Source organism: Sphaerodactylus townsendi, linkage group LG09 (assembly GCF_021028975.2).
Source record: "Sphaerodactylus townsendi isolate TG3544 linkage group LG09, MPM_Stown_v2.3, whole genome shotgun sequence".
Lineage (NCBI taxonomy): Eukaryota > Metazoa > Chordata > Lepidosauria > Squamata > Sphaerodactylidae > Sphaerodactylus > Sphaerodactylus townsendi.
The window spans coordinates 62,643,512-62,657,605 of NC_059433.1; the positions used below are offsets into that span (position 1 = coordinate 62,643,512).

Consider the following 14,094-nt stretch of genomic DNA (forward strand, 5'->3'; position numbering starts at 1 on the left):
GAGGTGCTGGCCGATTTTGCTGCCACTGGGAGCTTTGAGGCTTAGGGCTTTGCACAGGCTCAGAGGCTATGAGATCTGGTTTGAACCTTACAGCTGGAGAGGGGCCAAGGGGCTTCTTCTTCCGCAGAAGGACTTTTGGCTTAAGGCCATTGTCGCGAGCATCTTCCCCGTTCCATGCCTCATTGTCCTGTAGATTGGCTCTGGGGCATTCTGAGGAGGGCTCAAAGCGGCAGTCCTCTTCCGTCAGCATTCCTTTCTGCTGCAATTCAGTGACTGTGGACTCTGCAGAGATTTTTGAAATGGAGTACTTACCATTCTGGGGCACTGGCGGAGAGGCATGGTGACTTTGGAAGTAGAAAGGGCTAGCAGAGCAGGAAGTATAGGCGGTAGAGGGCGAGCAGCGAGATTTTAGATTAGCTGAACTTAGGTTAGACTCAAGAGTGAGAGCATAGAGGCAGGGGTGTTCGGTGAACTTGGCAGTTTCTGCAGGATGTTTGTCCATACTTGGATGTGGATGGCTCCCTGGTGCATGGAGATTACGATGACCCCTGGGATGATGAACAACCCCTGTTCAGCGGCGGAAGCTTTGGCAAGACCAGCCTAATGGTCTCCGTGGGGATGGGATCACTATACTGAGCTGGAGCAGCGAAGATCTCATGGGGGGAGCTCGGGGGAAGGGTTTGAGGTCGGATCTTGGTTCGGGCTGGGGAGATGCCGAGCGGAGCCTCCCAGCGAGGGCATTGGGGCGCCCGGCCCTAGAGCTTTCCTGGGGGTCTTAAGCCCTCTGGGGGAGACCCTCCTCCGTCAGGGTTATGGCCCCGCTGAACTGGCCTACAATTCCTCGGAAATGTCCTGGCTTGCATAGTGAAACACTGATCTCGGGGCTGCCTCATGGCGGAGCTTGGCGACTGAGAGGCTGGCTTGATGGGCGAAAGGCCGATATCCTGGCAAGCTTTAGGCATGTCGGCCAGCTCGGGGTTCCTTCCTAGGCCTGTGATAAACTGCGGCACTCAGGCGTTCTCCTTGGCAAGAGCTTAAGGAGTTCGCCCTGGGCCTCCTCGTTGTCAACCTGCCTCTTGAGGGCCTCCTGGAGCCTGTTCACAAACTCAGCATAGGGCTCTTGAGGCTTCTGCGGATGCTAGAAAAAAACTTTGGAGTTGGCTGCCCGGGCATTGGGGACTTTCAAAAGCGCCTTGTAAGCGCATTCAGAAGCGACCGTGGGGTGGCCACCGGCAGAACGATCTGATTGTTGGGGTTACTGAAGGCATCAAAGCCGTAAAGCTGAGGCGGCTGTGTAAGGCGCCGCCCGAGGCCGGCCTGCTAAAGCATTGCTGGCGGAACTTCGCTCCCAGATCACAAAATTGTGCAGGGCTCAGGAGCAAGCGGAAGGTGGTCTTCCAGTCGTCGGAACCATTAAGTGATTCTCATGACCGCCTCCTAGCATGCCTCTCACATAGGGGCTGGTGACTCCTCACGTCCTTGCCGCTTGCGAACTCAGTGAGGATGTTATAACCCAAAAGTGATTACTTTCGACAACCAGCGAATGGCGCCACCCTCCCCTCAGTATCTGTGAAGTGGGCCGGGGCACAATGCAAGAATCTCGGCATGCGTCTTCCGTCAGGGTTTCTTTCTTCTGCAGATGCAGTGGCTATCACGTTCTCGCGAGTTTGAAACCAGCGCCGATACGTGCATGGCTGGCGGAGGTGCAGTGGCCGGAGAAAATGAAGAGGCGGAGCAAAGGGGAGGCGGCTGGTAAACAGCGGAGGAAGTTTGATGGTGAAGGAGGCGAGGGCAGAAGGAGGACGAGCGTCCAATTTAGTGGATAGAAAATTCGGGGTTGGAATTGAAGGTGAAAGATCGAAAGGAGGCGGCCTACAGCAAGGGATCCATAGGTCTGCAGGCTGATGGCGACAAAACATTGTCTCCGTCAGTAGCAGCGACATCGTGGCGAGGCTCTGTCGCGAAGAAGTCGCCCGATGTTTTCCAGTCCTTAAGATTCAATGTCCCCCCTCTGGGTACCATGGACGCTGAACTTCAATCTCCTCAACCAATTTAGCGCCAGCTCCTTCTCTTCTGAGGGGACCCTGCCGCATTTTCGTTACGCTTTCAGTTAGATCAGCGATGCTTGTCGCATAAGCCCTGCTTTGCAAGCTCCCATACTCACGGTGTTCCGTCCGGGCGAGAGTGTCCTAGGGCGATGTCTCTGGATCTGCCCGATCCAGAAGGACGAAGCGATGACAGTGAGGTCCCTGGATCGCCGATCCAGCGGACTTGGTATGTGACCCTTCAAGCGACGGTGAGCAGGGTGGAGGTTCGAGAGGATTCCCGAGGTTTTGAAACTTTCAGCTTGTAGTCAACCCGCTTGCCGGGGGGGTCAGTCGCTAAGGAATAGAGGCGAAGGCAGCGGAGCGGGAGGTTTTCTGGTAGAATCTGGCGGAAGCGTCAGCAACGAGGAGGCGGGTTTTCATGATCCCTGGCAACTCTGCCCTGTGCTGGTTCCTGGCACCTTTTAATTAGGGTTATCATTGTGGAAGCGTGTAAAAGGAGGACCGGGTGTTAGGGATTCGATGGCGGAGAACCGAGGAGACCTGGAGATCATCATATGATGAATGATCTCACCTACAGCTACGTCTTGAAGGAGAGGGCGTGGCGTCTGAGCCTAATCCTCACCTGGGGGCAAGACCATTGTCCCTGCGCCCGGTGACTGAGCCAGACAGTTCATGACCCGTGACTCATAGGGGGATGAGGTAGGTGGGGAGATGCCCGGTGCGACCAGCAAGGCCGTAGGTCCATTGGCGTCCCAACGTTCTACCACGGTGCTGCTGGGTCAGCAGTGCATCACTACAAGGTTGAAGTGCTGCAACCACAGCATCTCTACCGGCTCTGGTGGGCAACCTGGATGATTCACTGGTGGAAGCCTTCTTCATCAGCAAGATATCTGGGCCTCCTATTGGAGGGGAGTGAGATGTAGCAACTGCAATAGCTTGATTTCATGTGCTGGTGAAACACTCTTTTCCTCTAGCCTCACAGTACACATCCCACAAGAGAGCTGATACATTACTTGCCACAATAAAATTTTTAGATGGCACTTGGAATTTGTTAAGTCCAGGGACACCATGGTGCCTACTTATCTGACACCCACCAAGTGTTTTCAAAAGGTCAGTGGTGCCAGGTGGGACTCTGCACCAGCATGGCTTCTAAATGGCCAGTGAAGATCTGGTTGGCATATTAAAATAACGTTTTAGTGGAAGCTGACATCACAGTGATGGTTATATTCTTTCTCAGTGTATTGTTTAAATTACCTCACTTGTTCACTGCACTTTGATATTGTCTCTCTGTGTGTGCCGTAAAACAACCATTTGACAACTGCACCCACCAACCTTTGTCAAATTTACAAGGGTGCCCACATGCTCAAAGGGACTGAGGGCCTCTGCTTTGGGGATGAAACATTCTGAAAAAGTCTCTTAACTATCTACTTCCCATTGAACTCTATATTCCATCTTTTTATTTCTTAGTTGCACCCTGAGGTGCATTTTGGGTTGCATCGTTACTCACCTGTCCTAGCAATTACACAGTACCTTCATACATCATGTTCAAGAGCTGCTTCATATACTAAATGTTTAGGTGTACACTTAAGTTGATTTAAGCATACAGCTAAAAATGTAAAATGTGAATGGAATTTCTTACAGATTCTCTCATCAGGCAGCTAGTGTTGTCAGCTGCTTCCTATTACATGTATGTTCGGTGGAAGACTTCAGATTGCTTTCCTGTGTAAAATGGTGCTAGGTATCTGGTAAAACGAAGACTGGCTCTCCTAAAAAAGCTGCGGTTACAGACTCCTTCAGTTCACTGCTGCTAACAATCAGGGTTGTTACTATCTCTGTCTCTCTTGATCTCTGCCTAAATTGAGGGCAGCACAGCTCAAGGATAACACAACATACAAGAATATTTACTTAAATATTAAAGAAATAGTATTCTTTCACCATTATTCATGATGTCACTAAAAGAAATCTGATTCCTGAACACCTCTACACCATAACCCCCCAATATATGCTCAGAAAGGTATTTTTAAAATCCTGTGAAACCAAAGTGATTAATTTCATAATGTAGTCATGTTTCAAGCTTACTTGGATTTTACTAGGTCTGGATAGCCCATAAAATTATTTTTACCACCTTGTATAACGAATGCAACACTGTAATACTCACTTTGCCAGTATATAAGGAAAGAGGTAGAAGGATTCAGGTTTAAATTAAGAAATCTGCAGAGATGATAAAACATATTTTAAGCTACTCAAAAGTGCCATAAAGTAAACATTCTTGGAATTATGCCATTGCACACTTTATTAAATAACTTTGTATTTCAGAGCTCAACAGGAGCACAGGAATTCAATTCTGTTTGTAACTTGATCATTTAATACAACTAGAGAAGAAAAGAGGAGACTCTGATTATTAAAGTTACATTAGCATGAACAGCAGAGAAAGGATGTGCATTTCTCTCTATCCTTCAACTGCTAATCACTGTCTGGAAGGAGAGAAACTTTTGGCGTTATTTCCAGCAGAAGAACAACTTTGGCTGTGAATCTGGCTATCTTACCAGAGATTCTGATAAGAACCATAAACTGTGCCTTCTGCAGGTAATTAATACGGAAGATTATTAGTAACGTGAAAACAGATTAATACATTTATAGACTGATTTCATCTATGTGGACACAAGTTCCAGACCCATAACACACTGTTAATTTCTCCCAGTGTCAACAAAATTTATCAGCCTATATTAATCTCGCCTCTAGCACCTTCACACTCCAACTGCTCCTCTCTCCATAAAGAAAACTTCTGCAGAGTACCATTTATGAATCTACATTTGGTCCATCAGAATCACAAGCTTCATTTATTCCATCACTACACAGGCTAGTCCCTATCATTTTCTGGCTGGAACCAAAAATAGCAACTACTAAGTGTATTACTCACTTTCTTGGGCAAATATATATTAGGAATGGTACAGGCAAAAGGGCATTACAATCAAGGAGCAACCCCCTAAAAGGAAAAAATGCAGGAAAGATCAACCATGGGTGGGCGGGGAACTTCCACTGTGAGGAAAGACTAAAGAAATCTGGACAAAATGACAACATACCTTTTTTTCTTTCTTCCAAAATATCAGAAGTTGGGAAAACTCAAGATAAAAGAAAACATCACCCACAGCGGAACTTGCTGGTACTGGATTCAAGCAATATAAGATGGCCTCACAAGGAGGTCAGAACATTTATATAAGATCCATGGCGAGTTGGGGAAAACTGGGACAGCAAGTTACCAGGTGGCACATGGGCGCTGGCCCATTAGGTGTCACCCCTCCCTGTCAGGGGTAGTGGGCTGCAAAGCCTGCACGGCTTGCAATACCGAGCCCGCTCCTACCCCTAGACACACAGCTGACTTATGACAACCCTATAGGATTTTGAAGGTAAAAGATATTAGGAGGTGGTTTGCCATTGCCTGCCTCCACACGGGCTTAGATGGTTCTGAGAAAACTGAGACTGGCCGAAGGTCTTCCAGCAGGCTTCATGGGAGGGAGGGAATTGAACCCAGTTTTCCGGATGAATATAAGATCCATGGTTGACCATTAGCTATAACAACCAAATGGGAATTCCATATTAGGATGTAATATAGCTCTAAATGACAATTACCAGGACACAGCAGACAGTGATTTTGTCCCAGTGCTGCTTCTAGTGAATCTAGTTGGTTAGTGAGGAACAAGATGATGCTGGATCATTATTGTGATCCAGAAGAACTTTTTTTAACGTTCTTCAAGCAGCTTGGCCTGTGGGTGAATGCACACACACTCAATCTAAAGTGATCAGAACAGAGAAATGGCAGACAGACCATGCTCACTGCTACAGCAGTTTTCTGTATTATATTTGTCCCATTTCAAGTGGTTTAATTACAGCAGACCATTCAGACTTTCTTAAAAAATTGGAATTGAGCAATCATAGCTAATATAACTTCCTGAGAAGATCCTCCTGCTCCTTCTTTCCCTCCTTGCCTGTCAACCTGCAGAGAACATGCACAGCTAGCGTCAGCGTTGGGATCTCCAGTGGCCTATTTGACTAACTCCTCCCCTCCTGCTTACAGCAGATTTATGTTATCTGTGCAAATACAGATAATGTTCCTCTTTTTTTGCAAGGCACTTAATCCCTCCTCCATTGGGGATTCTCATTTTCAACAAAGAATACCCCTTATCTGAACCTGGACCTATTCTGTGGGTCTGCTGTATATGTGGGCCAGGATCAACATTAATTAGGATTTTTTTCAGGTTTCTGAATGAGTCCACAATTGTTAATAGTAAATTTCTGAATTATCTTTAAGAGCAGCCCTATTACATTGTAGTAATCCAACCTTAAGTTACAGTAGCATGGACTAGTAGGCCAGATCAGTTGTGTCTAGGTGGGATAAAGCATTCCTGGCTATCATATTAACCTGCCTTACAAATTATAGATCTGGGTTAAGAAAAAACTCTTAAGTTTTAAATCGAATTAGCTGACATAAGATTCAATCCATCAAAAATAGATAATTAAAACACCAACTTTGCCAACCTTTATATGGATTCAGTTTTAGCGTGTTCTCTCTCAGACAGATAGTCACACACTGGCTGAGTATAAGGACTAGGACTCCTTCTGCACATGCAGAATAATGCACTTTCAATCCACTTTCACAATTGTTTTCAAGTGGATTTTGCTATTCTGCACAGTAAAATCCAGCTGCAAAGTGCATTGAAAGTGGATTGAACATGTATTATTCTGCAGGTGCGGAAGGGGCCTCTGACTTCCAGGAACTGCTGCAAGTCAGAGTACACAATGATGAGCAAGATGGACCCAAAATATGATAACTTCCCAGAAATTAATTCATAAACTCTTAACTATTATTAAAGAAAACCAAAAAAAAAAGTTAAGACAGACTTCGCTTTTTAAAAAATGCCATGGGTGTTCAATCAACATAGTCTGTTTTTTCAAGTAAGACTGCATTTTATTGGAAATTTGAAAAAGAAATCATGAGCTTTTAATCTGTTGTCTAATAAAATAGTTCCTTGAACAGTTCAGGATAAGGTATTGATACAATGCTGGTAGCTGATAAGGCCTGCCAAGTTCTTTCTTACTTCTTTATGGAATCAAGATACCAACATTCTTTGGAGGGCAAACTGTGTAACCAAGTATGTTCCTTCTCTAGGTGTGGAGCCTTAAAGTTGAGTTCTATAATACACAGCTTATTTCTTAATATGCCTAAAAATTGTTTTCAAGCATATTATTCAAATTTGAAGCTTCTTTCCTGCTCCTTGATAATTCCAAAAGTTATTACTACTGAAAATACAGAGAATGTACTTTCAAGAATTATTACTTGTAATCAAAATGTCAGGGGTCATTTGTATAAGGTCATTTTTAAAACAGTGAAATACAAACATTTCCTTTCAGTTTATGCTGTGGAATATGCTCTTGTTAAGACTGAAATGCATGTACTCTAAAAACAATTCTCTTCTAATTATTGCTTAGAATATTTTAAACAATCACAGTATACATTTATACAATTTTTGTAAATATTTCCGATTCTCATGTTCTTGGAAACACTTGACTCTGTGCAGCTTGCCAGAGGGCCAATATCTATTATTAGATGAAAATATAAATATATGTGTTTAAAAGATTCTCATGTTAAGAACATAATTCCTGTTAATAAGATAAACACATGATGTTATGCTAGAGAACCTAAAAGATCATTTAATTCAAATCCATATACCACTAGGTGACATATACTAATTACATATGTGAGCTGAACTCTTGTAAGGCAGTACTCAAAAAATAATTTGAACTATAAGACACACCTAAAATATTATTAAATTTACTTTCATAGACATTTTATCACTATGTACTTATTGAGCACTCTTTTAAAAGATAACATGGCTGCTTTTCTTCACCTGCTAAATGTACATTCCCCTATAAATTCAGGAGACTAACCCAGAGCCTAAATGAATTACTGCTAAATCATAATTATCAGACTGGAGATTATGGGCCATTCCAGCCAGGCAAGCTGAATATACTAAGGCATTTAACAAAACAGAGACCTTTTTCTTTCTCACGGGTTAGGGACTGTGAACAGAAATAGTTCAAGATTGCACCCAGCAGATGGGGATGGCACACATGACCAGATTCTAGGGCTTCCAATGTAAAGTAATGTAAATGTGAAGTAATCCTGGCATTACAGTTGATCCCAAGGTACAGAAATCAGATCCCATGGCAGAAATGGCACCTTTGAATGATGGACTGTAGGGCATCACATCTCTTCAGAGCTTGCTTTCCAATACCTGCTTTCCCCAGGTACAGTTTCCAAATCTCCAGGAATCTCCTAAAATGGGGTATCTATGCCTCCAGGGTGACTAAAAATAGGATATTAATATATTCTAATTCAGCACAGTGTAATTTAGCCATGCTGTTCATTCAAAATCCCTAAAAACCCTTCTCAAAACTATCGAACCCAATTCTGTGTAGAGTCACTTGTGCAAAGTCCACTATGCCAATACAATTTCACCCACTGAAATGGAAACTTGTGCTTTCATAACTGTATTTTTACCAATGTAAATGCATAGATGAAAACAGGTTTTTGATTTGTGAAAGTAAAGCGGCAGTGGTGGTTGAGAGGGGAGAGATAACATACCTTGAGGTTGCAATATCCACTTTGGTTCTTGCCATGGCTGCCGCACGCTGGGCGCCTTCTATCGCTTGCTCCACTTTCTCTTTAGTTTTTGTGTTCCTTATTGGTATTAGCTGCTTCCTTATTCCACGTACCAAAATGTTGTTTTTATACTTTCCCTCTTCCTTGGTGCCATCTGGGAACAAGGTACATCCATATCCATGTCTCTTATTATTTAGCCACTCGCCTTCATACTTCATACCATTCGAGCGCTCACTAATACCAAAGCCATTACGTTTGTCATTCTTCCACTCTCCCATGTATGTTTCAGTTGTGGTAGCATCAACATGGTCTTCCACTGGGCAGTAATCACAGTCCCCATCTCCAAAACTAATGGTAGAATTGGCATCACTAGAACTAATTCTGCTCATAGCAGCATCACTCCTGACAGAGCTACGTTTGCTAGAAATGGACGATTTTGATTCTGATTTTCTAAGTTTTATACTACCAAGAAGGGATCCTCTTCTGAACAAACCTCCTTTTTTCTTACCACCCATACTTTCGGTATCGCTGTGAAAATTCAAGACAAACCCTCCTCTTGTACCAGCTGGACTGTCCGAGGTAATATCATGTAAAACAGTGCCATTGCTCTGCTCACTACGGAGAGAAGCCAGAGATGTCCGGAGGGGTGACCGGATCACAGTTGCCATGCCGTAAGGAACACTCTGTCGCATACCGTAACCGTGTCTCATCCCTCCTGTCCACTGTCCCTGGTAAGTACCTTTTAAAGGAAATATAAAACAAAAGAACCTAATAAACACATAATGTTTTTACACTTAAGATCAAGTCAACAGTGCTGAATATTCAGCTTCAATTTTTTCACTAAAATATGTATGGAGTCTGAAATTGCTACCCCCACCTGATAATTCTTTAGGTAGACATGAGTAAACTGAAAATAGCCTACATGAAGAATACTAACATTACTGAAACTACTCTTACATGTTTCAATAAAACCAATTTGCTATATAACTGATCAAAGTTAGGAAATCCACTGCATTACTATATGAACTTGGTCAATCCATTTTGGTAAGTATGGAACAAACTAAGCCTAAATTCTGACACAGTATGCAAACTGAGTCTTGGGATGGCTTCATTTATCGTTCACTGAACTGAGAAGCTGGAAACAAGGCATAGTTGAATGGATAGGAAATAGAATAGGGTAAAATTTACATTGTAAGCAAACTTATTAGCATTCCTGTGCCTGTCTAGGGATGCCACAAAACCTTTGGTTCCACTTGTTAGCTAGCCATTGGCAATCCTAGCATATCTATTTGGATTCTGGTCAATGAAAATGTCAAAATACAGCTTCAATACTAAATAAATCAGAAGTCCTTTGCAAAATTAGTGGCTCTTAAGATGTCTTATATGCGTTGGTCAGAAAGAGAGCTTTGAGGTTGACCTGGGATTTGAACAAATAGTTCAGTTTTACCCAAGCTGAGAAGGACTGGGAGCTAAACAGGGTCTGCCACAGTCAGTAGTTGAATGGGAGACCACTGAGAAAGACTGGGGTTGCAATGTGGAGGAAGACAATGGTAAATCACTTTTGCTTATCTCTAGCCCTGAAAACCCAGTTGTTGTGGTTCCCATTTGACAGTTATGATGGCATATTCTTATCACTTCTAAATCTGATGCTACCGATCAATTTGTTTAAAAAAAGACATCACCTTCTAGGACAAGGTTCTTCAGTCATCCACTGTTTTCAGTGGGACAAGCTAGAAACTTGTTCCTTGGTTTCAGTGGGACAGTCATGACTAACTTCTGCTGGATTGGAATTAACATCCATAATGTGAAAGTGCTGAAGGATCAATTAAGCATTTGTTTGGCTACACAGTTATCTTTACCTATGCCTTGGTCTACATTTGTATGTAGGAAAATCCACTTCAGTTTTCTGTTTAAAAAACTGGCACCAAAAAGGTGCCCAGTTTATCATTTCCAAACACAGAAATACTTACCAGTTCAACAGATTTTCCTGTGAGGTATGCTGAAATCAAGATAGATTTCAGGTTAGACATTCTGATCTTCTCTATGTTCGCTTGAAAGTTAGTCCTATGCACACTTGGAAATAAGACCAAAACGATCCGTGGGATTAACTTTCAAGTAAATGTGTAGAGGATTGGGACTATCCAGTTGCAATCCTAAACAAAGTTGCCTAGAAGTAGCAGAAAAAAGTTTGAGTCCAGTGGCACCTTTAAGACCAACCAAGTTTTATTATTGGTATAAGCTTTCATGCGCAGTCTTCAGAAAGCTTATACCAAGAATAAAACTTTATTTGTCTTAAAGGTGCCACTGGACTCAAACTTTTCTTTGCTGCTTCAGACCAACATGGCTACCCACCTCAAACTAATGTCACAGAAATGAATTTTGCTGAAATGAAAGTACTTTCTATTTGACTGAAAGTACTTTCTATATGATAGGTATGGGATTAGAGATGGAGACTGCCACTTAAAACATTCAGAATAATGCTGATCATATCACAGCACAGATTAATGTGCAGAGTTAAGTGTCAAAGTGAATTGCAGTCACACATCTTTAGCTGCCTATACTTCAAATACGTACAGGCAGGCTGTCCCATGGCAAAATGAGCTGGTGGGACTGTATTTGCTATTGGACATATTTTAAAATCATTGAACCAATTACACATTTATCCTGAATTCAACTCCATAGTTTTAAAGAAGTTTCTGCAGAGTAAATGATCATATATTGGGGCCTTTTTTGGTGCAGTGTTCAAAATGACACAGGTACAGTATGTCAATGAAACTGTTCAACTGGACAACATGTACTCCTAAGTGACCTGAATGAACTTCTCTCTGATCCCCCTTGTGCCAACTTTGATGCTAGAAGAAGCTCAAAGATTCCTGCCTAGTACATTTATCTGCAGTTTTAGAAACCAAAGCCAAGTATATGTTTGGTTCATAGTGAAAAATTTCAAGTAGTTATTCCAAAAAATGGACTCAATACTTTTACAATTATGACCACGTGTGTGATTCTGAAAAACTCAGGATTTTTTTAGCAAAATGTAAGAGAAGGTAAAAATTATTCAGATTTCTGAACTCATATGACCCAAGACAGGCTGTTCACATGTGATAAGAACTGGACAGAATATACAATAGTTGTTAGGATAACATTATTTCTGCCACACACATAACACAAAGTGAACTATTCTAATATCCTTGCGGTACAAATAGTTGACATCCTTGGTATTCAGTGAATTAACTACCTTACATTGTCAGCTGTTGGGTGGTTCAATTATCCTTAATCAAAGGCAAAGATTGCAACTTCAGATAGTTTGTTCTTCTATATGTTTTTGCAAGTTACAGTAAAGTCAGTGAGATTTCCAAAATACTCTGCCTGTAAACATGGGTGTTGACACTATAACCAAATCATTTTTCTATTAATTTACCAACAGAGACAGTAGAATTTCAATAATCCTATTTAGTTCCAGAAATACAAAACTTGTAAGTAGGTGTATCAGCTGGTCAAAAATCGCCACAGTCCTAAAAATGCAGGATCAAAACAGTTAATTTTGAAAAAAAAATTAAACTCATTGCCTTTTGGAATAAACTGAAAGCTAGTTCAGGGTGTTTTCAAAAGACACTTTAGCAGCTAGCACAACCCCCTTGATGTAGTGTGCCCAAGCAGATAAGAGGGAGGGACCAAGAGTGCATTACTCAATATGGCTTAATGCAGATTACATCCCCTTTGCTAATGCTTTTAATCACACTGTGACATGACCAGGTTGGTAACCGGATGGCCTTTTCCCCACCATGTTGAAACTCGCTTGCAGGAAAAGTGAGGATTCTAATTCAGTTTAGGGAATTAATCAGTAGCCACAACTTTCCTGAGTACACACCGAGGAGAAAAAGATCAGATGAACGTGCCATAGAATGCCTGGGCAGAAAAATCAGCAAAATGTGTTAAAGCTGCCCATCAACTCCATCACCTTCTGTTTCAAATCGAGAAGCAGGAGTGTAACAGCTAGAGTACCAGCAGCACCAGCCTTCCGCTTGAAGTTACAGATAGCTGTCGCCCCCACACTTTTCATGGATTGCTGCATAATTATGGAGAAGGAAGAAAGCTGCCCCCTTGAGCAACATTCAGGAAGATAAAAAGAATAACTGTAGTGTTGTACATCGATCTGGGCACTGCAGAAAGGAACGTGGTATTTAATAATAAGGGAGGTCCCAAATGTTCAAAGGCTCAGCAGCCACAGATAGTAGTCCTCTCTGTATTTCACAAACCGGATGCGTCTGTCTGAGCGCGTCAAGAGCGAACAGATTCGCCAGGAAAACACGAACGAACTGAAACCGAAGCGCCTCGGTACTCTTTCCCCATATTTGCACCCGCACGTGTGGAAGCGTACTAAATTCTGCACGCCCACTTGTGCGCCAACCCCCGGCGCCCCCCAGCGGCCACTCCTGGGCTCTTCCCCGCTCCTCGCTCACCTCCGTCCCCATAGGTCTCCACGCCGTAGCCGTCCTGCAGCCCGTTGCTCCAGGTGCCCTCGTAGCGGGCAGGGTTGGTGAGGCTCTGGCGCACGCCGTAGCGGCCCTTGAAGCCGTGCGACCACTCGCCGCGGTAGATCCATTTGCCCTTCGTCTCCACGCCCAGCCCGTGGCGCTTGCCCTGCGCCCAGTAGCCGTGGTAGGTGTTGCCGCTGGGCCAGGTGTAGGAACCCACCACCTCGAAGCCGTGCGCCCACGAGCCCGCGTACTCGCCCTGCCCCTTGGGCCCCGTGCAGATGCCGTGCCCGTGGGCTTTGCCGTCCTCCCAGCCGCCGCAGTAGGTGCCGCCATCGTCGAAGTCGAACCTGCCGCCCGTCATTCAGGGGGAGAGGGGCGCGCCCGGGCCCTGCTCGGCTCCTCGGCGACTCCGGCTCGGGGCGCTGCTATGCGCTGCCCGCCAAAGCGCCCGAGACAAATGCCAAAGCGCCCACCCGGGCAGCGCTCCTGGGCTCGGCGCCGGTGCCCGCCCCCAGCGCCGTGCCGCTCCACCCCGCTGCCCCCTCCTTCCACACCCAACATCGGCTGCAGGCCGGCTCGCGCCCCGGGGAAAGGAAAGGAAATGGAGAGCAGGGGTGAGGGGCAGTCCGACGGGGCAGGTGCCGCCGGGGGCGTGTGAGCCTCGTTGTTTCAGGAAGTCCCAAAAGAGAGGCGCGCGGGCGCCAATGGCTGCCCTCGCTCGCTCGCCCTGGGGAGGATGTGGGGCCGCCTCGCTTTGTGCGAAGGTACCAGGGTTTAGCCTCGAGGGTTTTTGCCCGAGCTGTGTTGCGTGTGAGCAGCAGTCAAGCATGCTTATGCTGAGCTGAAATGTAAATTCGTGCCCACCAGCACACACCGCAGGAAAGTTGTGGGTTGAGTTGCAAAGTTG

At 44.4% G+C, this 14,094-nt stretch overlaps 1 protein-coding gene across 1 annotated transcript in view; it reads right to left on the reverse strand.

Moving 5' to 3' along the window:
* JPH1 (junctophilin 1) overlaps nucleotides 1-13,698 on the reverse strand; it is a 79,975-nt gene extending 66,277 nt beyond the window's left edge. The window contains exons 1-2 of the mRNA XM_048508062.1: nucleotides 13,170-13,698; nucleotides 8,692-9,448 (exon numbers count right to left, since the gene is read on the reverse strand). Coding sequence (XP_048364019.1) covers nucleotides 8,692-9,448; nucleotides 13,170-13,548 — 1,136 coding nt within the window. The 5' untranslated portion in view covers nucleotides 13,549-13,698. The remainder of the gene's footprint in view (nucleotides 1-8,691; nucleotides 9,449-13,169) is intronic.
* Between the last annotated feature and the right edge of the window lie 396 nt (nucleotides 13,699-14,094).